We start from the raw sequence: 23,365 nt of genomic DNA on the forward strand, positions 1-23,365 counted from the left end.
TCCTAGAATTCCCCCCATTTCCGTGCTTGGATTTCCTGGATTCTCAGCCCATATCTATGCTTGGATTTCCTGGAATTTCCCCCAGTTTCAGGGCTTGGATTTCCTGGAATCTCCCCAATTTCAGTGCTTTGATTTCCTGAATTCTCCCCCATATCTGTGCTTGGATTTCCTGAATTCTCCCCAATTTCAGGGCTTGATTTGACCTGGATTTCCTGGATTCCTCCCCATATCTGTACTTGGATTTCCTGGAATCTCCCTCATTTCTGTGCGTGGATTTCCTGGAATCTCCCCCATTTCAGGGCTTGGATTCTGGAATCTCCCCATTTGTGGGCTTGGATTTCCTGGAATTTCCCTCGTTTTAGGGCCTAGATTTCCTAGAATTCCCCCCATTTCTGTCCTTGGATTTCCTGAATTCTCCTCAACTTTTGTGCTTCGATTTCCTGAATTCTCCCCCATTTCTGTGCCTGGATTTCCTGGAATCTCCCCCAATTTCAGGGCTTGATTTGACCTGGATTTCCTGGATTCCTCCCCATATTTGGCTTGGATTTCCTGGAATTTCCCTCATTTCTGTGCGTGGATTTCATGGATTCTCCCCCATTTCAGGGCTGGAATTACCTGGAATCTCCCTCATTTCTGTGCCTGGATTTCCTGGAATCTCCCCATTTCTGTGCTTGGATTTCCTGGAATTTCCCTCGTTTTAGGGCTTAGGTTTCCTAGAATTCCCCCCATTTCTATGCTTGGATTTCCTGGATTCTCCTCAACTTTTGTGCTTCGGTTTCCTGGGTTCTCCCCAATTTCTGGGCTTGCATTTCCTGGATTCTCAGCCCATTTCTGTGTTTGGATTTCCTGCAATTTCCTTCATTTCTGTGTTTGGATTTCCTGAATTCTCCATTTCTGTGCTTGGGTTTCCTGAGTTCTCCCCAATTTCTGTGCTTGGATTGGATTTCCTGGAATCTCCCCCATTTCAGTGCTTGGATTTCCTGAGTTCTGCCCCATTTCTGTGCTTAGATTTCCTCAGTTTCTGTGCTTGGGCTTCCTGGAATTTCCCTCATTTTTGTGCCTGGATTTCCTGGAATTTCCCTCATTTCTGTGCCTGGATTTCCAGGATTCTCCCCAATTTCCGGGCTCCCCATTGTCCCTCCTGCTGCCCTCCCCAAGCTGAACTGGGAGGGGAAACTGGTCCCAGTTCACCCCCGGGCCAGCAAAGATGGCGGCGCCCATGAGCAACATGGCGGCGCCCACTGGGAGAAAGGGCCTCAAGCCCCGCCCCCGGCGCAGGATTGGCTGGTGGGAGCCGGGAAGAGCCGAAGTGCTCCGGAAAGAGCCGAGTGTGAGGCGAGGGAGAGAGAAACGCGATCGGCGCTTTTCGGAGCGCCTCGCCCCGCCCCCTTTTCCGGAAGAACCCGAAGTGTTCCGGAAAGAGCCGAGCGTGGAGCGCGGGAAACAGAAACGAAGCGGCTGCCGGAAAGAGCCGAGGGGCGGCGATCGGCGTTTTTCGGAGCGCCTCGCCCCGCCCCCTTTTCCGGAAGAACCCGAAGTATTCCGGAACGACCCGAAGCGGGGTCGAAGCGCCGGAACGAGTCGATCTCCTTCCGGAAGAAGCCGAAGCGCCCTCGGGCCCGCCGGAGTCTTTCCACAAAGTGCTGAGGGGTCCCTCCCTCTCTTCCGGAGACCCCCGAGCCCCTCCCCCTTCCTGAAGACCCCCGAGCCCCTCCCCTCCCCCCCCGTTTTCCGGAGATCCCCGAAGCGGTTCCGGAGTTCCCTGAAGCGGCTCCCGAGCGGCGCCGGCGGAGCCCGAGGCCGTTCCGCCGCCCCCCGAAACGGTTCCGAAGTGGGTCCGGAAAGTCCGAGGCGACTCCGGAGTTTGCCGAGAGATTCCGAAGCCCTGCGGAGGTTCTCGAAGCGATTCCAGAGACCCGCGAAGCGGCCCCGGAGATCGCCCAGAGGTTCCGAAGCGGTTCCGGAGAGTCCCGAACCTCCTCCCCCGTTCCGGAAGGTTCCGAGCGGCTCCGGACATCGCTGAGACCGTTCCGCAAAGCCCCGAAACGGTTCCGAAGCGGTTCCGGAAGTCGCCAAGCACCTCCGGAGCTTCCCGAAGCGCTTCCGGAAACTCCCGAAGTCGTACCGAAGCAATTCCGGAGCTTCACGAAGAGATCCCGGAAGTTGGCGAAGCGGTTCCGGAGAGTCCCGAGCGGCTGCGGAAGTTGCCGAGCGGCTCCGGAAGTTGCCGAGCCGGCCGGCCCTCAGCGCTCGCCCCCGGCCCCCGGAGCCCCCGTCGCCTCCGGAGCCCCCGAACCGGAGCCGCCCCCGGCCCGGCCCCTCTCCCTCGGCCCCGGGGGGGGCCCGGACCCGCCCCGGCCCCGCCGCCCCGTCCCGGCAGGATGATCAAGCTGTTCTCGCTGAAGCAGCAGAAGAAGGAGGAGGAATCGGCGGGCGGCACCAAGAGCTCCAGCAAAAAGGCCTCGGCCGCGCAGCTCCGCATCCAGAAAGGTCTGGGGGGAGGCGGCGGGCACCGACTGGGCCAGTGAGGGTCCCGAACTGGGGCCAGTGAGGCTTCCGAACTGGGGCCAGTGAGGCTCCCAAACTGGGGCCAGTGAGGGTCCCAAACTGGGGCCGCTAAGGGCCTCGAACTGGGGCCGGTAACGGTCACACAGAATGGGCCCAGCGGGGCCTCAGACTGGGCGCAGTAGGGGCCTCAAACTGGGGCCAGGAAGGGTCCGATACTGGGGTCAGTAAGGGCCGCAAATTTGGGCCAGTAATGGCCTCATACTGGGGCCAGGAAGGGTCCCAAACTGGGGCCAGGAAGGGCAGCACATTGGGCCCCGGAAGGGTCGGAAACTGGGCCCAGGAAGGGCCTCGAACTGGGGCCAGTAACAGCTGCAAACTGAGCCCAGTAACAGCTGCAAACTGGTCCCAGTAATGGCCACAAACTGGGCTCAGTAATGGCCACAAACTGGGCTCAGTAATGGCCGCAAACTGGGCCCAGTAATGGCCACAAACTGGGGCCAGTAAGGGCCTCGAACTAGAACCAGTCAGGGCCACACACTGGGGCCAGTCACGGTCACAGACTGGGCTCAGCAGGGCCTCAGACTGGACCCTCCAATGGCTGTAAACTGGGGCCACTGAGGGCCCCAAACTGGGGCCAGTGAGGGTCCCAAACTGGGGCCAGTGAGGGTCCCAAACTGGGGCCAGTGAGGGCCCCAAACTGGGGCCAGTGAGGGCAGCACGCTGGGGCCGATAAGAGCCTCAAACTGGGGCCAGTAAGGGCTGCAAACTGGTCCCAGTAAGGGCTGGAAACAGGGGCCAGTAAGGGCCTCAAAAAGGGGCCAGTAATGGTCACAGAGTGGGCCCAGTCAGGGCCTCAGACTGGGCCCAGTCAGGGCCTCCAACTGGGCCCAGCAGAGCCTCAGACTGGGCCCAGTAAGGGCCTCATACTGGGGCCAGGAAGGGCTGCACACGGGGCCCAGGAAGCGCTGGAAACTGGGGCCAGCAACGGCCCCAAAGTGGTCCCAGTAAGGGTCCCAAACTGGGGCTAATAAGGGCCGCACACTGGGCCCAGCAGGGCCTCAAACTGGGGCCAGTCAGAGCCTCAAACTGGTCCCAGTCAGGGCCTCAAACTGGGGCCAGAAAGAGTCTTGGAAGTAGGACCAGTAACAGCCACAGACTGGTCCCAGTAAGGGCTCCAAACTGGGCCCAGCAGGGCCTCATACTGGGACCAGTAAAGGGCACATACTGGGGCCAGCGAGGGGCACATACTGGGATCAGTAAGGGGCACATACTGGTCCCAGTAAAGGGCACATACTGGGACCAGTAAAGGGCACATACTGGGGCCAGCGAGGGGCACATACTGGGGCCAGTAAAGGGCGCATACTGGGGCCAGTAAAGGGCGCATACTGGGACCAGTAAAGGGCGCATACTGGGATCAGTAAGGGGCACATACTGGGACCAGTAAAGGGGTCATACTGGGACCAGTAAAGGGCACATACTGGGACCAGTAAGGGGCACATACTGGGACCAGTAAAGGGGTCATACTGGGACCAGTAAAGGGCACATACTGGGACCAGTAAGGGGCCGGTACCAGTTCCAGCATCAACGCACTGTGGGCTGGTACTGGTTCCAGTTGGGGTCACATACTGGTGCCAGTATGGGGTCACATACTGGTCCCAGTAAGGGGCAGGTACTGGTTCCAATAATGGTCACATACTGGTCCCAGTAAGGGCCCCAAACTGGTTCCAGCAGGGCCTCCATGGAGGCCAGTACTGGGACCAGTGAGGGGCACATATTGGTCCCAGTAGGGGTCAGTTACTGGTCCCAGTTAGGCCCCAGTGGGCCCCAGTAAGGGTCACATACTGGGACCAGTAAGGGCAGGTACTGGTTCCAGTGAGTGTCACGTACTGGTCCCAGTAAGGGTCACATATTGGTCCCAGTAGGGCCTCAGTGGGGGTCACATACTGGTCCCAGTAGGGGTCACAGACTGGTCCCAGTAAGGGACAGGTACTGGTTCCAGCAGGGCCTCCATGGGGGCCGGTACTGGGACCAGTGAGGGGCACATACTGGTCCCAGTAGGGGTCAGGTACTGGTCCCAGTAGGGGTCAGGTACTGGTCCCAGTAGGGGTTGGATACTGGTCCCAGTAAGGCTTTGGTGAGCGTCCCAGTATGGCCCAGTATGGCCCCAGTGATTCCCAGTTTGGTCCCTGTATAGCTCCAGTATAGCCCAGTTTGGTCCCAGTTGTGCCGGGGATGGGCCAGGCAGGGGTTGCGCTCATGGGGTGTCATGGCTGTGTCACCTCTGTGTCACCTGTGTCACTCTGTGTCACCTCTGTGTCACCTGTGTGTCACCTCTGTGTCACCTCTGTCTCACCTGTGTCACCTCTGTGTCACCCGTGTGTCACCTCTGTGTCACCTGTGTGTCACCTGTGTGTCACCTCTGTGTCACCTGTGTGTCACATGTGTGTCGCCTGTGTCACCTGTGTCACCTCTGTGTCACCTGTGTGTCACCTCTGTGTCACCTCTGTGTCACCTCTGTGTCACCTGTGTGTCACCTGTGTGTCACATGTGTGTCGCCTGTGTCACCTGTGTCACCTCTGTGTCACCTGTGTGTCACCTCTGTGTCACCCGTGTGTCACCTGTGTGTCACCTCTGTGTCACCTGTGTGTCACCTCTGTGTCACCTCTGTCTCACCTGTGTCACCTCTGTGTCACCCGTGTGTCACCTGTGTGTCACCTCTGTGTCACATGTGTGTCGCCTGTGTCACCTGTGTGTCACCTGTGTGTCACCTGTGTGTCACCTGTGTGTCACATGTGTGTCGCCTGTGTCACCTGTGTCACCTCACTGTGTCACCTGTGTCACCTCCATGTCACTGCTGTCACACCCACGTCCCTGTGTGTCCCTGTTTGTCCCCATGTGTCCCCAATGTCCCCTCAGTGTCCCCAAGGCCCCCAGTGTCCCCAGTGTCCCCAATGTCCCCGTTTGTCCCCAGACATGAACGAGCTGAACCTGCCCAAGACGTGTGAGATCCATGTCCTGTCACTGTCCCCTCACTGTCCCCAATGTCCCTAATGTCTCTGTGTCCCCTCCCTGTGTCAGTGTCCCCAGTGTCCCCTCAGTGTCCCCAGTGCCCCCAATGTCCCCGTTTGTCCCCAGACATCAACGAGCTGAACCTGCCCAAGACGTGTGAGATCGATTTCTCGGACCAGGACGATCTGCTGCACTTCCGCCTGCTCATCTGCCCCGACGAGGTGGGGGTGGCACCTGGGGGCACCCGTGTGGCACCTGTGTGTGTCACCTGGGTCACCCGTGTGGCACGTGTGTGTCACCTGGGTCACCTCTGTGGCACCTGTGTGTCACCTGTGTGTCACCTGGGGAACCTGGGGAACCTTCCTGGGGCAGCTGGGGCACATGGGGAACCAGGCACCGGGGTCATTTGTGTCACCTCTGTGTCACCTGGGGGGCACCTGGGGCACCTGTGTCATCTGGGGGGCACCGGGGGAACCGGGGAGGCACCTGGGGGGGGCATCTGGGGGCACCTGGGCCATCTGTGTCACCTGGGGCACCTGGAGGGCACCTGGGTTGCCTGTGTCACCTCTGTGTCACCTGGGTCGTCTGTGTCACCTGGGGACACCTTCCTGTGTCACCTGGGTAACGTGGGGCACCTGTGTCACCTCCCTGTCCCCTCTGTCCCTCTGTCCCCCCCGGTGACGTTTCTGTGTCCCCAGGGTTTCTACAAGGGCGGCAAATTCGTCTTCAGCTTCAAGGTCAGTGCTGGTGGCCCCTGGGGGGGTTGGTGGCCACTGGGGGGGTTGGTGGCCACTGGGGGGTTGGTGGCCCCTGGAGGGGTTGGTGGCCCCTGGAGGGGTTGGTGGCCACCAGGGGTGACTCGGTGGCCCCTGGGGGTTGGTGGCCCCTGGGGGTTGGTGGCCACTGGGGAGGTTGGTGGCCACCAGGGATGACTCGGTGGCCACCAGGGGCCTCCTGAGGACTGGGAGGGGTTGGTGGCCACTGGGGGTGACTTGGTGGCCACCAGGGGTGACTCGGTGCTCCCTGTGCCAGCTGAGGACTCTGGGGGGGTTGGTGGCCACCAGGGGTGACTCGGTGGCCACTGGGGGGGTTGGTAGCCCCTGGGGGGTTGGTGGCCACCAGGGGTGACTCGGTGGCCACTGGGAGCCTCCTGAGGGCTGGGAAGGGTTGGTGACCATCGGGGTCGCTCAGTGGCCGTTGGGGGTCACTCGGTGGCCATCAGGAGGGGTTGGTGGCCCCCCGGTGACCTGGGGTGTCCCCCCAGGTGGGGCAGGGCTAGGAGGGGGGTTTGGTGGCCATCGGGGTCACTCAGTGGCCGTTGGGGGTCACTTGGTGGCCGTCAGGAGGGGTTGGTGGCTCCCAGGTGACCTGGGGTGTCCCCCCAGGTGGGGCAGGGGTACCCTCACGACCCGCCCAAGGTGAAGTGTGAGACGATGGTGTACCACCCCAACATCGACCTGGAGGGCAACGTCTGCCTCAACATCCTCAGGTGAGCCGCAAAATACACCTGGGGGACACCTGGGGGACACCTGGGGGACATAGGGACACACCTGGGACACACCTGGGGGACACCTGGGGGGGCTGTGACACACCTGGGGGACATAGTGACACACGTGGGACACACCTGGGACACGCCCGGGGGACACTGACACACCTGGGACACACCTGGGGGGTAAAAAACACACCTGGGGGGCAACATCTGCCTCAACATCCCCAGGTGAGCCACAAAATACACCTGGGGGACACCTGGGGGACACCTGGGCACACCTGGGGGACACCTGGGGGTAGTGACACACCTGGGACACACCTGGGGGGGCTGGGGTCACCTGCTGGTGGCTGTGGTGGCCCCACTGACCATTGCTGGCTGTGGCTGTGGTGGCCGCACTGACCGCTGACCACTGACCACTGACCACACTGCCCACTGACCACACTGACCATGAGTGCTAACCACTGACCACTGACCACACTGACCATTGACCGTGACTGCTAACCACTGACCACTGACCACTGACCACACGGACCACTGACCACTGACCGCACTCACCACTGACCACACGGACCCCTGACCACTGACCACTGACCACTGACCACACGGACCACTGACCACGGACCACACTGCCCACTGTCCATGACTGCTAACCACTGACCAACCACACTGCCCACTGACCACACTGACCACACTGCCCACTGACCCCACTGACTGCACTGACCACTGACTGCACTGCCCACTGACCACACTGACTGCTGACCATTGACCATTGACCACACTGACCACTGCCCACACTGACCACTGACAACAAAGACCCCACTGACCACACTGCCCACACTGACCACTGCCCACACTGACCACACTGAGCCCGCTGACCACTGACCACACTGACCACTGACCACTGGCCATGGCTGTGGTGGTTGTGGCCACAGTGGCCGCACTGCCCACTGACTGCACTGTCCACTGGCTGTGGCCGCAGTGACCGCTGACCACTGGGAGTGGTCAGGGCCCGCTGGCTGGGACTGTGGCCGCAGTGGCCACAGTGACCGCTGGCCGTGGCTGTGGCCACAATGGCTGCACTGGCTGTGGTCACAGTGACCGCTGGCCGTGGCTGTGGCCACAGTGACTGCAGTGACCATAGATGTGGCTGCAGTGGCCGCAGTGCCCACTGCCCGCTGGCCATAGCAGTGACCAGTGGCCGCAGTGCCCAGTGGCCGCAGTGCCCAGTGGACGCAGTGCCCGCTGACCGCTGGCCGCTGTCCCCGCAGGGAGGACTGGAAGCCGGTGCTGACCATCAACTCCATCATCTACGGCCTGCAGTACCTGTTCCTGGTGAGGGACACCTGGGGGGACATGGGGGGGACACACCTGGGGGTTGGGGACACAGCTGGGGACATGGGGACACACCTGGGGACACAGCTGGGGGTTGGGGACACAGCTGGGGACATGGGGACACACCTGGGGACACAGCTGGGGGACATGGGGACACACCTGGGGACACAGCTGGGGGTTGGGGACACAGCTGGGGGGACACCTGGGCACACCTGGGGATGTGGGGACACCAGGAGGGCTTGGGGACACACTGGGAGGGACATGGAGGGACACACCTGGGGACACCTGGGGGGTCGGGACATCGGGGGGGCACCTGGGGGGCATTTGGGGACTCCTTGGGGGGCACCTGGTGGCCTTGGGGACACACCTGGGACATGGGGGGTGTTGGGGACACCTGGCAGGGCTCTGCGGGGTCCTGGGGAGGGTTCTGGGGTCCTGGGGGGGTTTTAGGGGTTTTGGGATCCCCCGACCCCAAATGTTTGTTCCCCAGGAGGACCCAAACCCCAAACAAGGGATGGTGGGATTTGGGGGGTTTTAGGGGAATTCTGGGATTTGGGTCACATGAAGGGATTTGGGGGTTTTCGGGGTCTCTCTCCCCATAGTTTGGGATTCCCCTGACCCCAAACTTTATCCCCAAAGGAGCTGAACCCCAACCAATGACTGATGGGATTTGGGGGGGGTTTAGGGGAATTCTGAGGGGTTTTAGGGGATTTTGTGGGGTTTTAGGGGAATTTTAGGGGAATTTTGGGATCCCCCTGAGCCCGAATTTCCCCCAAAGGAGCCGAACCCCGAGGACCCCCTGAACAAAGGGAACCCCAAAATGGGACCCAAACCCCAAACCAGGGCTGCTGTGAAGGGATTTTGGGGGATTTTAATGGGGTTTTAGGGGAATTTTGGGATTTGGGTTGTGTAAAGGGATTTTGTGGGGTTTTAATGGGGTTTTAGGAGGTTTTGGGTTTTCCCCCCATATTTTGGGATCTCTCAAACCCCAAATTTTATCCCCAAAAGGAGCTGAACCCCAACCAATGACTGATGGGATTTGGGGCCTGTGAAGGGATTTTGGGAGTTTTAATGGAGTTTTAGGGGAATTTTGGGATCGGGGTGCTTTAAGGGATTTTGTGGGGTTTTAGGGGGGAATTGTGGGATCCCCCTGACCCCAAATTTCCCCTAAAAGGAGCCAAACCCCAAACAATGACTGATGGGATTTGGGGGGTTTTAGGGAATTCTGTGATTTTGTGGGGTTTTAGGGGAATTTTAGGGGAATTTTGGGATCCCCCTGAGCCTGAATTTCCCCCAAAGGAGCCGAACCCCGAGGACCCCCTGAACAAAGGGAACCCCAAAATGGGACCCAAACCCCAAACCAGGGCTGCTGTGAAGGGATTTTGGGGGATTTTAGTGGGGTTTTAGGGGAATTTTGGGATTTGGGTTGTGTAAAGGGATTTTGTGGGGTTTTAATGGGGTTTTAGGAGGTTTTGGGTTTTCCCCCCATATTTTGGGATCTCTCAAACCCCAAATTTTATCCCCCAAAGGAGCTGAACCCTGAACAATGACTGATGGGATTTGGGGGTGTGAAAGGGATTTTGGGAGTTTTAATGGAGTTTTAGGGGAATTTTGGGATCGGGGTGCTCTAAGGGATTTTGTGGGGTTTTAGGGGGGAATTGTGGGATTCCCCTGACCCCAATGTTTCCCTAAAAGGAGCCAAACCCCAAACAATGACTGATGGGATTTGGGGGGGTTTTAGGGGAATTCTGGGATTTGGGTCACATGAAGGGATTTGGGGGTTTTTGGGGTGTCTCCCCCCATATTTTGGGATCCCCCAGACCCCAAACTTTCCCCCAAAAGGAGCTGAACCCCAACCAATGACGGATGGGATTTGGGGATGTGAAAGGGTTTTGTGGGGTTTTAGGGGAATTTTGGGATTTGGGGGTGTGAAAGGGATTCTGGGGGGGCGTTTTAGGGGAATTTTAGGGGAATTGTGGGATCCCCCTGCCCCCAGTCTTTCCCCCAAAAGGAGCCGAATCCCGTTATGGGATTTGGGGGGTTTTAGGGGATTCTGGGGCGTTTTAGGGGAATTCTGAGATTTGGGTTGCATGAAGGGATTTTAGGGGCATTTTAGGGTCTCTGCCCCCATATTTTGGGATCCCCCTGACCCCAAATCCCCCCCAAAGGAGCCGAACCCCGAGGACCCCCTGAACAAGGAGGCGGCCGAGGTGCTGCAGAGCAACCGGCGCCTGTTTGAGCAGAACGTGCAGCGCTCGCTGCGCGGCGGCTACGTGGGCGCCACCTACTTCGAGCGCTGCCTCAAGTGAGCCGCGCGCCCCGAGGAGACAGAGAGAGAGAGAGCCGGCCCCGAGAAACCCGAAAAATCCTGCAGAGAAACCCCCAAACCACCTGGAAAAATCCCCCCAAAATCCCCATGGAGAACCCAATAAAAGCTGGAAAAAATACTCCAAAAAATCGCACTGTGAACCCAATAAAACCTGGAAAATATCCCCGAAAATTCCCCATGGAGAACCCAATAAAACCTGGAAAAAATACCCCAATAAAACCTGCAAAAATCCCCAGGAAAAAATACCCAATAAAACCTGCAAAAATCCCCATGGAGAACCCAATAAAACCTGCAAAATATCCCCGAAAATTCCCCATGGAGAACCCAATAAAACCTGAAAAAAATACCCCAATAAAAGGTGCAAAAACTCCCCAGAAAAAATCCCACAGAGAACCCAATAAAACCTGCAGAGAAATCCCCAAGAAAACCTGCAAAAAATACCCCAAAAATACCCAATAAAACCTGCAAAAATCCCCACAAAAACCCTGCAAAAATCCCCCAAAAAATCCCAACAGAGAACCCAATAAAACCTGAAAAAAATACTTCAAAAAATCTGCAAAAATCCCCATGGAGAACTCAATAAAACCTGAAAAAAATAGCCCAAAAAACCTGCAAAAATCCCCGAAAAATCCCCATGGAGACCCCAATAAAACCTGGAAAATATCCCCGAAAATTCCCCACGGAGAACCCAATAAAACCTGGAAAAAATACTTCAAAAAATCTGCAAAAATCCCCACGGAGAACCCAATAAAACCTGCAGAGAAATCCCCAATAAAACCTGCAGAAAATACCTCACAAAAACCTGCAAAATATCCCCGAAAAATCCCCATGGAGAACCAAATAAAATCTGAAAAAATCCCCCAATAAAACCTGCAAAAATCCCCCAAAAAATCCCCATGGAGACCCCAATAAAAGCTGCCGAAAATACCCCAAAAATCCCCAACAAAACCTGCAAAAAAATCCCCATGGAGAACCCAATAAAACCTGAAAAAATACCCCAAAAAATCCCAATAAAACCTGGGGAAATCCCCAGGAAAAAAAATCCCACAGAACCCAAGAAAACCTGCAAAAAATACCCCAAAAATCCCAATAAACCTGCAAAAAATCCCATAAAAATAACCCTGAGAAACCCCACAAAAACCCTAATAAAACCTGCAGGAAAAATACCCTAAAAAAAAACCCAAACGTGGGAAACCCCACAGAAAAACCCCCAAAAAACCCTGTAAAAAATCCCATTAAAAATCCCCAAAAAACCTGTAAAAAAAATCCCATTAAAAATTTTCAATAAAATCTACAAGAAAAAAAAATCCCAATAAAAATCCCAAAAAAACCCCAAACAATAAAACCTGTACAAAAAAACCCCAAAAAAACCAACCCTGAAAAAAACCCCATAAACCCCCCTAAGAAACCCCAATAAAAACCTGCAAAAAAAACCCCATAAAAATCTGCAAAAAAAGCAACTAAAAATTAAAAAAAAATATAAAAACCCCAGAGAAAACCCCATAAAATCTGCAAAAAAACCCCAAAAAAGCCCCAAAAAACCAACATTGGAAAAAACCCTAAAAAACACCAAAAAACTGGGAAAAAAGAAACCCCAAAAAAATCAACCCCCCAAGAAAAACCTCCTAAAAAACCCTAAAAAATCCTTAAAAAATCCTAAAAAATCCCCCAAAAGCCACCAAAAAAAGGCCCCAAAACCCCCAAGAAAGCCCTAAATAAGCCCTAAAAAACCGAAAAAAACTCCTAAAAAACCCTAAAAGAAAACCCTAAAAAAAGCCCCCAAAACCCCCAAAAAGTCCCAAAAAAACCCACCAAAAAATTCCTAAAAACCCCCAAAAAATCCCTAAAAAAATAAAAAATAAATCCCAAAAAATTCCCCCCAAAAGTCCCAAAAAGGCCAAAAAAAATCCCAAGAAAATCCCCCCAAAAATCAAAAATAAATCCCAAAAAATCCAAAAAAATCCCCCAAAAAACCCCAAAATATCAAAAATAAATCCTAAAAAAGTGCCAAGAAAATCCTCCCAAAAATAAAAAAAAAATCCCAAAAATCCTGAAAAATACCCAGAAAATTCCCAAAAATTCCCAAAAAACCCCCAAAAAATCCCCCAAAAATCCCAAAATATCCAAAATAAATCCCCAAAAATCCCAAAAAATCTTTTCAAAAGCCCCAAAAAATAATTTAAAAAATCCCCAAAAAATCCCCAAAAAACCCAAATTCCCCAAAAAAAAATAAAACAAAAATCTTTAAGCCCCAAAAATCCAAAATAAATCCGAAAAAATCCCAATAAAATCCCCTGCAAAAATAAAAATATACCAGGAAAAAAATCCTGAAAAATGCCCAGAAAATCCCCAAAAATCTCAAAATAAATCCCCCAAAAATCCCCAAAAAAATCTGCCCCAAAAAAGAAAAAAATCCCAGAAAAAAAACCCAAAAAAAATCTCAAAAAAATCCCCAAAAATTCCCAAAATATCCAAAATAAATCCCCCCAAAAAATCCCAAAAAATCTTTTTTAAAGCCCCAAAAAATCCAAAATAAATCCCAAAAAATCCCAATAAAATCTCCCCCAAAAATAAAAAAATCCCAGAAAAAATCCCCAAAAAATCCTCAGAAAAATCTCAAAATAAATCCCCAAAAATCCCAAAAATCTTTCAAAAAGCCCCAAAAAATAATAAAAAAAATCCCCAAATAGCCACAAAAATTCCCCCCCAAAATCCAAAATAAATCCCAAAAAATCTCAGTAAAATCCCCCCAAAAATAAAAATAAATCCCAAAAAATCCCAATAAAATCCCCCCCAAAAATAAAAAAATCCCAGAAAAAATCCCAAAAAAATCCCAAAAAATCCCAAATAAATCCCAAAAATCCCCAAACCCTCCCCCGGTCCCGCCCCTCCACCCCCAGCGCTGCTCGGGCCGGATTAAAGAGCCACGGGACCGGTCTGGACTGGTTTATACTGGTTTATACTGGTTTATACTGGTCTGGACTGGTTTGGACTGGGAGGGGGAGGGGCTGTTACTGGTTAAACTGGGATGGGCCCAGTCCCGGTCCCAGCGCTCCCAGTATGGCCCAGTACATCCCAGTAACCCCAGTATCCCCTCCCAGTACATCCCAGTACATCCCAGTATGGCCCAGTATGGTCCCAGTATATCCCAGTATATCACCAGTATGTCCCAGTATATCCCAGTATATCACCAGTATATCCCAGTTCCCATTCCCAGTATATCCCAGTATCCCCATTTTCCCCTCCCAGTACAAACCAGTATCCTCAGTATCTCCTCCCAGTACATCCCAGTATATCCCAGTATCCCCAATTCCATTCCCAGTCCATCCCAGTTCCCATTCCCAGTCCATCCCAGTCCCTCCCAGTCCCTCCCAGTCCATCCCAGTCCATCCCAGTCCCTCCCAGTCCATCCCAGTCCCTCCCAGTATCCCCGGTTCCCCCACTCTCCCCGCCCCCCCCCCGCCGCCAGGGGTCGCTCTCCCGGAAGTGGCCGCTCCTGCCGCTCCTCTCGCTGCTCCCCTACCGGAAGTGGCCGCTCCGGCCGCTCCTCTCGCTGCTCCCCCACCGGAAGTGGCCGCTCCGGCCGCTCCTCTCGCTGCTCCCCCACCGGAAGTGGCCGTTCCGGCCGCTCCATCCTCTCCTCTATGGTTCGCCCCTCCCCTGGCGGAGGCGCCGTCGCGTGACCGGAAGCGCGGTGACGTCATTGTTTGCGGAAGTGCCGGTGCGGAGCCGGGTGAGGGCCGGGGGGGTTTGGGGACATTTGGGGACATTTGGGGACATTCGGGGACATTCGGGGGCACCTGGGGGCGTCTGGGGACCCTTCTGGGGGCTCGGGCCGCCGGAGGGGCGCGGGGGCCGCTCTGAGGAGATCGGGGCGGGCTCGGGACGCCGGGAGCGGCTCCGGGAGGGCCCCGAGGGGCGGGAGCGGCCCGGTCACCGCGTGTCACCTCCGTGTCCCCTCCCTGTCCCTGTGTGTCACCCCCTGTCCCTGTGTGTCACTCCCTGTCCCCTCCCTGTCCCTGTGTGTCACGCCCTGTCCCCTCCCGGGCGGTGTCACCTCCCCCTGTCCCGGTGTCCCCCCCGCTGTCCCCTGTCCCCATCTCCAGGTGCCACCACACCCCGGTGTCCCCCCATGGCCGTGTCCCCAACGTCCCACAGGTGTCACATGGGTGTCCCCAGCATGCCATGGCTGTCCCCAGTGTCCCATTGATGTCCTCGATGTGCCACAGGTGTCCCATCAGTGTCCCCAGGTGTCCCCAGGTGTCCCTGCTGTGGCACAACCAGCACGGCCTGGGCCATGTCCCCCGGCTGTCCCCAGTGTCCCCAGTGTCCCCAATCCCCAGTTTCCCCAGTGTCCCCAATTTCCCCAGTGTCCCACGTGTCCCCAGTGTCCCCAGTGTCCCCAATGTCCCGTGGCTGTCCCCAGTGTCCCCATTGGTGTCCCCAGAGGAGCTGCTCCGGCAGAACCAGCGCGCTCTGTCCTGTGTGTCCCTGTCCCTGTGTGTCCCTGTGTGTCCCTGTGTGTCACTGATGTCACTGATGTCACTGTGTGTCACTGTGTGTCACTGTGTGTCCCTGTGTGTCACTGTCACTGATGTCACTGATGTCACTGTGTGTCACTGTGTGTCACTGTGTGTCACTGTCCCTGTGTGTCACTGTCACTGTGTGTCACTGATGTCACTGTCACTGTGTGTCACTGTGTGTCCCTGTGTGTCACTGATGCAGGTGTAGTGTGTGTCCTGTGTGTCACTACATGATTACTGATTCATGTGTTAGTGTGTCACTGTGTGTCCCTGTGTGTCACTGATGTCACTGTGTGTCACTGTGTGTCCCTGTGTGTCCCTGTGTGTCACTGTGTGTCACTGTCACTGTGTGTCACTGTCACTGTGTGTCCCTGTGTGTCACTGATGTCACTGTGTGTCACTGTGTGTCACTGATGTCACTGTGTGTCACTGATGTCACTGTGTGTCACTGATGTCACTGATGTCCCCGATGTCCCCGCTGTCCCCAGGTGTCCATGGAGCTGCTGTTCGGGCGCCGGCGCTCCCCGGAGGAGCTGCTCCGGCAGAACCAGCGCGCTCTCTCCAGGGCCGTGCGGGAGCTGGAGCGCGAGCGGCAGAAGCTCGAGGCGCAGGAGAAGAAAATCATCGTGGACATCAAGAAAATGGCCAAGCAGGGCCAGATGGTCAGAGGGGACACCTGGGGACACCTGGGGACACTGGGGGGACATTGGGGATTTAGGGACATTGGGGACAGATGGTCAGAGGGGACACCTGGGGACACCTGGGGGCACTGGGGACAGATGGTCAGAGGGGACACTTGGGGACAGTGAGGACACTGGGGGGACATTGGGGACATTGGGGACATTGGGGACAGATGGTCAGTGAGGACACTGGGGGCACATGGCAGGGACAGATGGTCACAGAGAACATTGGGGACATCAGGGGACATTGGGGACATGGCAGGGCCAGATGTTCAGACGGGACATTGGGGACGTTGGGGACACTGAGGGGGCACGGCAGGAACAGATGGTGAGAGGGGACATGGGGACAGTGGGGACATGAGGACAGTGGGGACAAGGGGGACAGAGGGGACTGATGGTCAGTGGGGACAAAGGGGACACAGAGGGGACATTTGGGGACAGAGAGGGCACGGTGGGTGGGAGAGGAGGGAGGGGATCGGGGACAAGGGACACAGAGGGGACAAGGGGATGTCCCTTTGATGTCCCCGTGATGTCCCCTCACTGTCCCTACACATCCCTGGCGATGTCCCCACTGTCCCTGACGCTGTCCTTGTCCCTGTGTCCCCTGTGTCCCCAGGACGCTGTCCCCATGTCCCTGTCCCTAACCCTGATGCCTGTCCCCTGCTCTCCCCCTGTCCCTGTGTCCCTGTCCCTAGCGCTGTCCCTGCTGTCCCCTGTGTCCCCAGGACGCTGTCCCCATGCCCCTAACCCTGTCCCTGCTGTCCCCAGGGTGCCATCCCTGTCCCTGCTGTCCCCCTGGTGTCCCCATGTGTCCCCAGGATGCGGTGTGGGTGCTGGCCAAGGCCCTGGTGCTCACGCGGCACTACGACCGCGAGTTCATCGCTGTGTCCCTGTCCCCTGTGTCCCTGTGTCCCTGACGGTGTCCCCTGTGTCCCTGTGTTCCTAGCAGTGTCCCTAACGGTGTCCCTGTGTCCCTGTGTTCCTAGCAGTGTCCCTAACGGTGTCCCCATGTCCCCAGGACACCGTGTGGGTGCTGGCCAAGGCCCTGGTGCGCACGCGGCGCTATGAGCACAAGTTCATCGCCATGGCACTGTCCCTGTGTCCCTGTGTCCCTAACCCTGCTGTCCCCAGGACCCTGTCCCCATGTTCCTGACCCTATCCCTGCTGTCCCCTGTGTCCCCTGTGTCCCTGTCCCTAACCCTGTCCCCCATGTCCCCAGGACGCGGTGCGGGTGCTGGCCAAGGACCTGGTGCTCACTTGGTGCTACGAGCGCAAGTTCATCGCTGTGTCCCTGTGTCCCTAACCCTGCTGTCCCCTGTGTCCCTAGCAGTGTCCCCTGTGTCCCTGTCCCTGTGTTCCCTGTGTCCCTGTCCCTAACAGTGTCCCTAACGGTGTCCCTGTGTCCCTAACAGTGTCCCCTGTGTCCCTAACCCTGCTGTCCCCAGGACCCTGTCCCCATGTTCCTGCTGTCCCCTGTGTCCCTAACAGTGTTCCCTGTGTCCCTAACCCTGTCCTCATGTCCCCAGGACGCAGTGCAGGTGCTGGCCAAGGCCCTGGTGCCGAGTGCAAGTTCATTGCTGTGTCCCTGTCCCTGTCTCCCTGACAGTGTCCCCTGTGTCCCAGCAGTGTCCCTGTCCCTGTCCCTAACCCTGTCCCCTATGTCCCCAGGACGCGGTGCGGGTGCTGGCCAAGGCCCTGGAGCACACGCCGCGCGCGTATGCATCGCTGTATTCGCTGTGTCCCTGTCCCTGCTGTCCCTGTGTCCCATGTCCCTGTCCCTGTCCCTGCGGTGTCCCCTGGTGTCCCCCCATGTCCCCTGTGTCCCCAGGACGCGCGGGTGCTGGCCAAGGCCCTGGCACACAGTGCTGCCATGGCCCGTTCCTGCCCTAACTCCTGGTTCCCCATGTCCCAGGACGCTGTGCTGGTGCTGGCCGTAAGTTCATTGCTGTGTCCCTGTGTCCCTGTGTCCCTAGCAGTGTCCCCTGTGTCCCTGTGTCCCTAACCCTGTCCCCATGTCCCCAGGACGCGGTGCGGGTGCTGGCCAAGGACCTGGAGCACACGCAGTGCTACGAGCGCAAGTTCATCACTGTGTCCCTGTCCCTGTGTCCCTGTCCCTGTGTCCCTGTGTCCCTAACCCTGCTGTCCCCTGTGTCCCTAACGGTGTCCCCAGGACGCTGTGCAGGTGCTGGCCAAGGCCCTGGTGCGCACGCGGCGCTATGAGCACGAGTTCATCGCCATGGCCCTGTCCCTGTGTCCCTGTGTCCCTGTCCCTAACAGTGTCCCTAACGGTGTCCCTGTGTCCCCTGTGTCCCCAGGACGCGGTGCGGGTGCTGGCCAAGGACCTGGTGCGCACGCGGCGCTACGAGCGCAAGTTCATCGCCATGAGGGCCAACGTGCAGGGGGTGGCACTGCGGGTGCAGACGCTGCGGTCACACAGCGCCATGGCCACCGCCATGAGGGGGGTGACACGGGCCATGGCCACCATGAACCGACAGGTCGGTGTCACCGTGTGTCACCTGTGTCACTGTCACACCCCTGTGTCACTGTGTGTCACCTGTGTCACTGTGTGTGTCACTGTGTGTGTCACCTGTGTCACTGTGTGTCACTGTGTGTGTGTCACTGTGTGTGTCACTGTGTGTGTCACTGTGTGTCACCCGGGGTGGCACTCTGTGTCACCCGTGTCACCTGTGTGTCACTGGGGTGGCACTTTGTCACCTGTGTCACCTGTATCACCTGTGGTCACCTGGGTCACGGTGACAGCCCTGTCACAGATGGTGGCACCGGGGTCACCTGGCTGTCCCCACTGCCACGCTGCTGTCCCTGCGGTCACCCTGATGTCCCCTGCGTGTCCTCTCCCTATCTCCATTGTCGCCATTGTTGTCCCTGTGTGTCCCCAATGTCCCCAATGTCCTCAATGTCCCCAATGTCCCCAGAGTCCCTGGTGTCCCCAGTGTCCCCAATGTCCCCACTGTCCCCCCAGCTGAAGCTGCCCCAGATCCAGCGCATCCTGCAGGAGTTCCAGAAGCAATCGGAGCTCATGGACATGAAGGAGGAGCTGATGAACGACGCCATCGACGACGCCCTCGGGGACGAGGACGACGAGGACGAGAGGTGGGGACACCCGGGGGGACACCTGGGGGGACACGGGGACACACCTGGGGGGACACGGGGACACACCTGGGGACACACCTGGGGACACGGGCTGTGGGGACAGGGAGGGGTCCCAGGGTTGGAGCGGCTCCCAGTGTGTCCCAGTGTCCCCTCCCAGTCCATCCCAGTTGTCCCAATGTCCCCTGTCTCCTCCCAGTGTCCCCCAGTCTATCCCAGTATATCCCAGTCCATCCCAGTACATCCCAGTCCATCCCAGTCCATCCCAGTCCATCCCAGTTTACCCCATTCTCTCCCCAGGGACGCTGTGGTGTCCCAGTGTTCCCTCCCAGTCCATCCCAGTCCATCCCAGTCCATCCCAGTTTATCCCAGTTTATCCCATTCTCCCTGGCGGTGGCACTGTGGTGTCCCAGGTCCCAGTCTGTCCCAGTTTCCCATCCCAGTCCATCCCAGTTTATCCCAGTCCATCCCAGTTTATCCCAATTTCTTCTCTCCCCAGTGGTGCTATAGTGTCCCAGTCCCTCCCAGTCCCTCCCAGTCCATCCCAGTATACCCCAGTATATCCCAGTTCCATCCCAGTCCATCCCAGTTTATCCCAGTTTCTCTCCCCAGTGATGCCGTGGTGTCCCAGTTTCCCATCCCAGTATATCCCAGTATATCCCAGTCTGTCCCAGTCCTATCCCAGTCCCTCCCAGTCCCTCCCAGTCCATCCCAGTCCATCCCAGTTTATCCCAATTTCCTCTCTCCCCAGTGACGCTATGGTGTCCCAGTCCACCCCAGTCTGTCCCAGTATATCCCAGTATACCCCAGTATATCCCAGTCCATCCCAGTCCCTCCCAGTCCATCCCAGTCTATCCCAGCATATCCCAGTCTCTCCCAAGCAGTGACACTGTGGTGTCCCAGGTCCCAGTCTGTCCCAGTATATCCCAGTCCCATCCCAGTTTGTCCCATTCTCCCCAGTGATGCCGTGGTGTCCCAGTTTGCAGTCCCATCCCAGTGTCCCAGTCCCTCCCAGTCCATCCCAGTCCATCCCAGTTTATCCCAGTATATCCCAGTTTCTCTCTCCAGTGATGCTGTGGTGTCCCAGTCCTCCCAGTCCATCCCAGTCCATCCCAGTCCCTCCCAGTTCCACCCAGTCCCCCACCATCCAGTCCACCCTCCCCATCCAGACCCCATATACAGTATACCCCTATATCCTCCTCCCAGTCCATCCCAGTTTATCCCAGTTTCTCCCCAGACTGTGGCCAGTCCCACCCAGTATACCCAGCATCCACCCCCCCCCCACCACCATCTCCCACCCTCACCCTATATTACCACCTCCCTTATATCCATCCCATTTACATTCCCATATCCCACCTTATCCCAGTCTCCCATCATCCCATCCCCACCCTCCACCCTCCCATCCACCCATCTCACCATCCCAGTCCATCCCAGTTTATCCCAGTCCATCCCAGTCCATCCCAGTCCATCCCAGTTTATCCCACCTCTCTCCCAGTGACGCCGTGGTGTCCCAGGTCCTGGACGAGCTGGGGCTGAACCTGACCGAGGAGCTGGCCAGTGAGTCTGGGGGTTTGGGGGGAATTTGGGGAGAATTTGGGGGATTTTGGGGTTTTCAGGAGATTTTGGGGGATTCTGGGGATTCTGGGGGGATTTGGGGGGAGTCTGGGAGGGGTTTGGGGGATTTTGGGAGGATTTGGGGATATTTGGGGAATTTTGGGGGATTTGGGGGAGTCTGGGAGGGGTTTGGGGAGGGGGGATTTGGGGGATTTTGGGGGATTTTGGGGCAAATCTGTGGGGATTTTGGGGGATTTGAGGGGAATTCTGGGGGGGATTTCTGGATTTTGGAGGGATTTGGGAGGATTTCAGGAGATTTTGGGGGATTTGGGGCAAAATCTGGGGGATTTGGGGGGAGGTTGGGGAATTTTGAGAAATTTGGGGGCTTTGAGGGGATTTGGGGGGTTTTGGGGGAATTTCAGGGGATTTTGGGGGAAATCTGGGGGAATTTCAGGGGATTTTTGGGGACTTTGGGGCATTTGAAGAAAATCTGGGGGGATTTGGTCGGGGTTGGGGAGAATTTTTGGGAGGATTTTGGGGGATTTGGGGAATTTTTTGGGGATATTTGGGGATTTGGGGGAAAATCTGGGGGGGGTTGGGGGAATTTTGGGGGGACTTTTGTGAGGATTTGGGGGGGAATTTTGGGGTTAATGGGATTTGGGTTAATTGGATGGGATTTGGGATGATCAGGAGAGAATTTGGGGAAATCTGGGCGAGATATTTGGGATTTTGGGATCATCTGGGTGGGATTTTTTGGGATTTGGGTTAATCTCAGTGAGATTTTTGGGATTTTGGGACAATCTGGTTTGGATATTTTTGGGGATAACCTGGGTGGGATTTGGGTTGATTTTGTTGAGATTTGGGTGAATTTTGTTGGGATTTGGGATAACCTGAGTGGGATTTGGGTTGATTTTGTTGGGATTTGGGATAATGGGATTTGGGATAACCTGGGTGGGATTTGGGTTGATTTTTTTGGGATTTGGGCGAATTTTCTTGGGATTTGGGTTGATTTTGTTGCAATTTGGGTGATTTGGTGGATTTGGGATTTGGGATAACCTGGGTGGGATTTGAGTGAATTTTGTTGGGATTTTGTTGGGATTTGGATGAATTTTGTTGGGATTTGGTGGATTTTGTTGGGATTTGGGATAATTTTGGTGGGATTTGGGATAACAGGTTTTGGGATAACTGGGTGGGATTTGGGTGAATTTTGGGGGGATTTGGGGTTAATGGGATTTGGGTTAATTGGGTGGGATTTGGGATGATCAGGAGAGAATTTGGGGAAATCTGGGCGAGATTTTTGGGATTTTGGGATCATCTGGGTGGGATTTTTTGGGGGATAACCTGGGTGGGATTTGAGTGAATTTTGTTGGGATTTTGTTGGGATTTGGTGAATTTTGTTGGGATTTGGGTTACTTTTGGTGGGATTTGGGATAACGGGTTTTGGGATAACCCGGGTGGGATTTGGGTTGATTTTGTTGAGATTTGAGTGAATTTTCTTGGAATTTGGGTGAATTTTGTTGGAATTTTGTTGGGATTTGGGTGATTTTTTTTGGGATTTGGGTGATTTTGGTGGGATTTGGGGATAATGGGATTTGGGATAACCTGGGTGGGATTTGGGTGAATTTTGTTGGGATTTGGGTGGATTTTGCTGGGGCTCTCTGGGCTCCGTGCCGTGCCCTGACTGTCCGTCTGTCCGTCTGTCCGTCCGTCCGTCCGCAGCCCTGCCCGCCGGGGGTCGCTGGCAGCGGGGAGGGGCGCTGGGGCGCCGAGGCGGCCGCGGCCGCTTTGGCCGACGCCGACGCCGACCTGGAGGAGCGGCTGAAGAACCTGAGGAGGGACTGAGCCCCGGGGAGCTGAGCTCGGCACTTGGGGACTTCGGGGACTTCTGGGACTTTCTGGGAATTTTTGGGATTTTTTTGGGATTTTTCCTGATTTTTTTCCGATTTTTTTCCAATTTTTTTCCGATTTTTGAGCAATTTTCGGCCATCCCAGAGGGGGAATTTTTCCCCATTATTCTGATTTTTTTGGGGGAAATTTTCTGCTCCCTGCCCCACTCCTGGGAACCCCCAAAGTCTCACCCTCTTTATTTGGGATTTTTTAGGATTTTCCCAATTTTTTCCAATTTTTTAAAATTTTTTCTGAATTTCAGCCATCCCAGAGGGAGGATTTTACCCCTTTATTCTGATTTTTGGGGGAGTTTTCTGGTTTCTGACCCAATCCAGCACTCATGGGACTGACCCCCTTTATTTAGGATTTTTCCGGATTTTTTTCCAATTTTTTTCTGATTTTTTTCCGATTTTTTTCTGATTTTTTGGGCAATTTTTGGCCATCCCAGAAGGGGGATTTTTCCCCTTTATTCTCATTTTTGGGGAGGATTTTTCAGTCTCCAGCACCCCCGGGAGCCCCCAAAGTCTGACCCCTTTATTTGGGATTTTTGGGGATTTTTCCCAATTTTGGGGATTTTTTTGGGGATTTTTTTTGGGATTTTTTGGGGGGATTTTTTCTGATTTTCGGCCATCCCAAAGGGGGAATTTTTCCCCTTTATTCTGATTTTTGGGGGAATTTTCTGGTCCCTGCCCCACTCCTGGGAACCCCCAAATTCTGATCCCCTTTATTTGGGATTTCCCCCAATTTTCGGATTTTTTGGGGATTTTTTGGGATTTTTTCAGATTTTTTTGGGATTTTTGGCCATCCCAGAGTGGGAATTTTCCCCTTTATTCTGATTTTTGGGTGATTTTTGACTGGTTTTGGGATTCTGACCACACCCCAATGGGATTTCCCCTTTTTATTTGGGATTTCCTCCTTTTATTTAATATTTCCCCCCTTTATTTAG

At 55.6% G+C, this 23,365-nt stretch overlaps 2 protein-coding genes across 2 annotated transcripts; both read left to right on the forward strand.

The window, feature by feature from the left end:
* Nucleotides 1-1,779: 1,779 nt before the first annotated feature.
* On the forward strand, nucleotides 1,780-10,785 carry UBE2M (ubiquitin conjugating enzyme E2 M). Its single transcript, XM_030970249.1, has 6 exons — nucleotides 1,780-2,490; nucleotides 5,644-5,738; nucleotides 6,216-6,254; nucleotides 6,903-7,006; nucleotides 8,275-8,338; nucleotides 10,507-10,785. Exons 1-6 carry the CDS (start codon nucleotides 2,382-2,384, stop codon nucleotides 10,645-10,647), a joined length of 552 nt encoding a protein of 183 aa, XP_030826109.1. The 5' UTR covers nucleotides 1,780-2,381; the 3' UTR covers nucleotides 10,648-10,785.
* A 3,490-nt stretch (nucleotides 10,786-14,275) lies between these two features.
* On the forward strand, nucleotides 14,276-22,374 carry CHMP2A (charged multivesicular body protein 2A). The gene is made up of 6 exons (XM_030970252.1): nucleotides 14,276-14,400; nucleotides 15,679-15,852; nucleotides 18,186-18,365; nucleotides 18,851-18,981; nucleotides 20,474-20,550; nucleotides 22,259-22,374. Exons 2-6 carry the CDS (start codon nucleotides 15,685-15,687, stop codon nucleotides 22,372-22,374), a joined length of 672 nt encoding a protein of 223 aa, XP_030826112.1. The 5' UTR covers nucleotides 14,276-14,400; nucleotides 15,679-15,684.
* Nucleotides 22,375-23,365: the final 991 nt, after the last annotated feature.

This window comes from Camarhynchus parvulus, unplaced genomic scaffold (genome assembly GCF_901933205.1).
Source record: "Camarhynchus parvulus unplaced genomic scaffold, STF_HiC, whole genome shotgun sequence".
NCBI classification, from domain to species: Eukaryota; Metazoa; Chordata; class Aves; order Passeriformes; family Thraupidae; genus Camarhynchus; species Camarhynchus parvulus.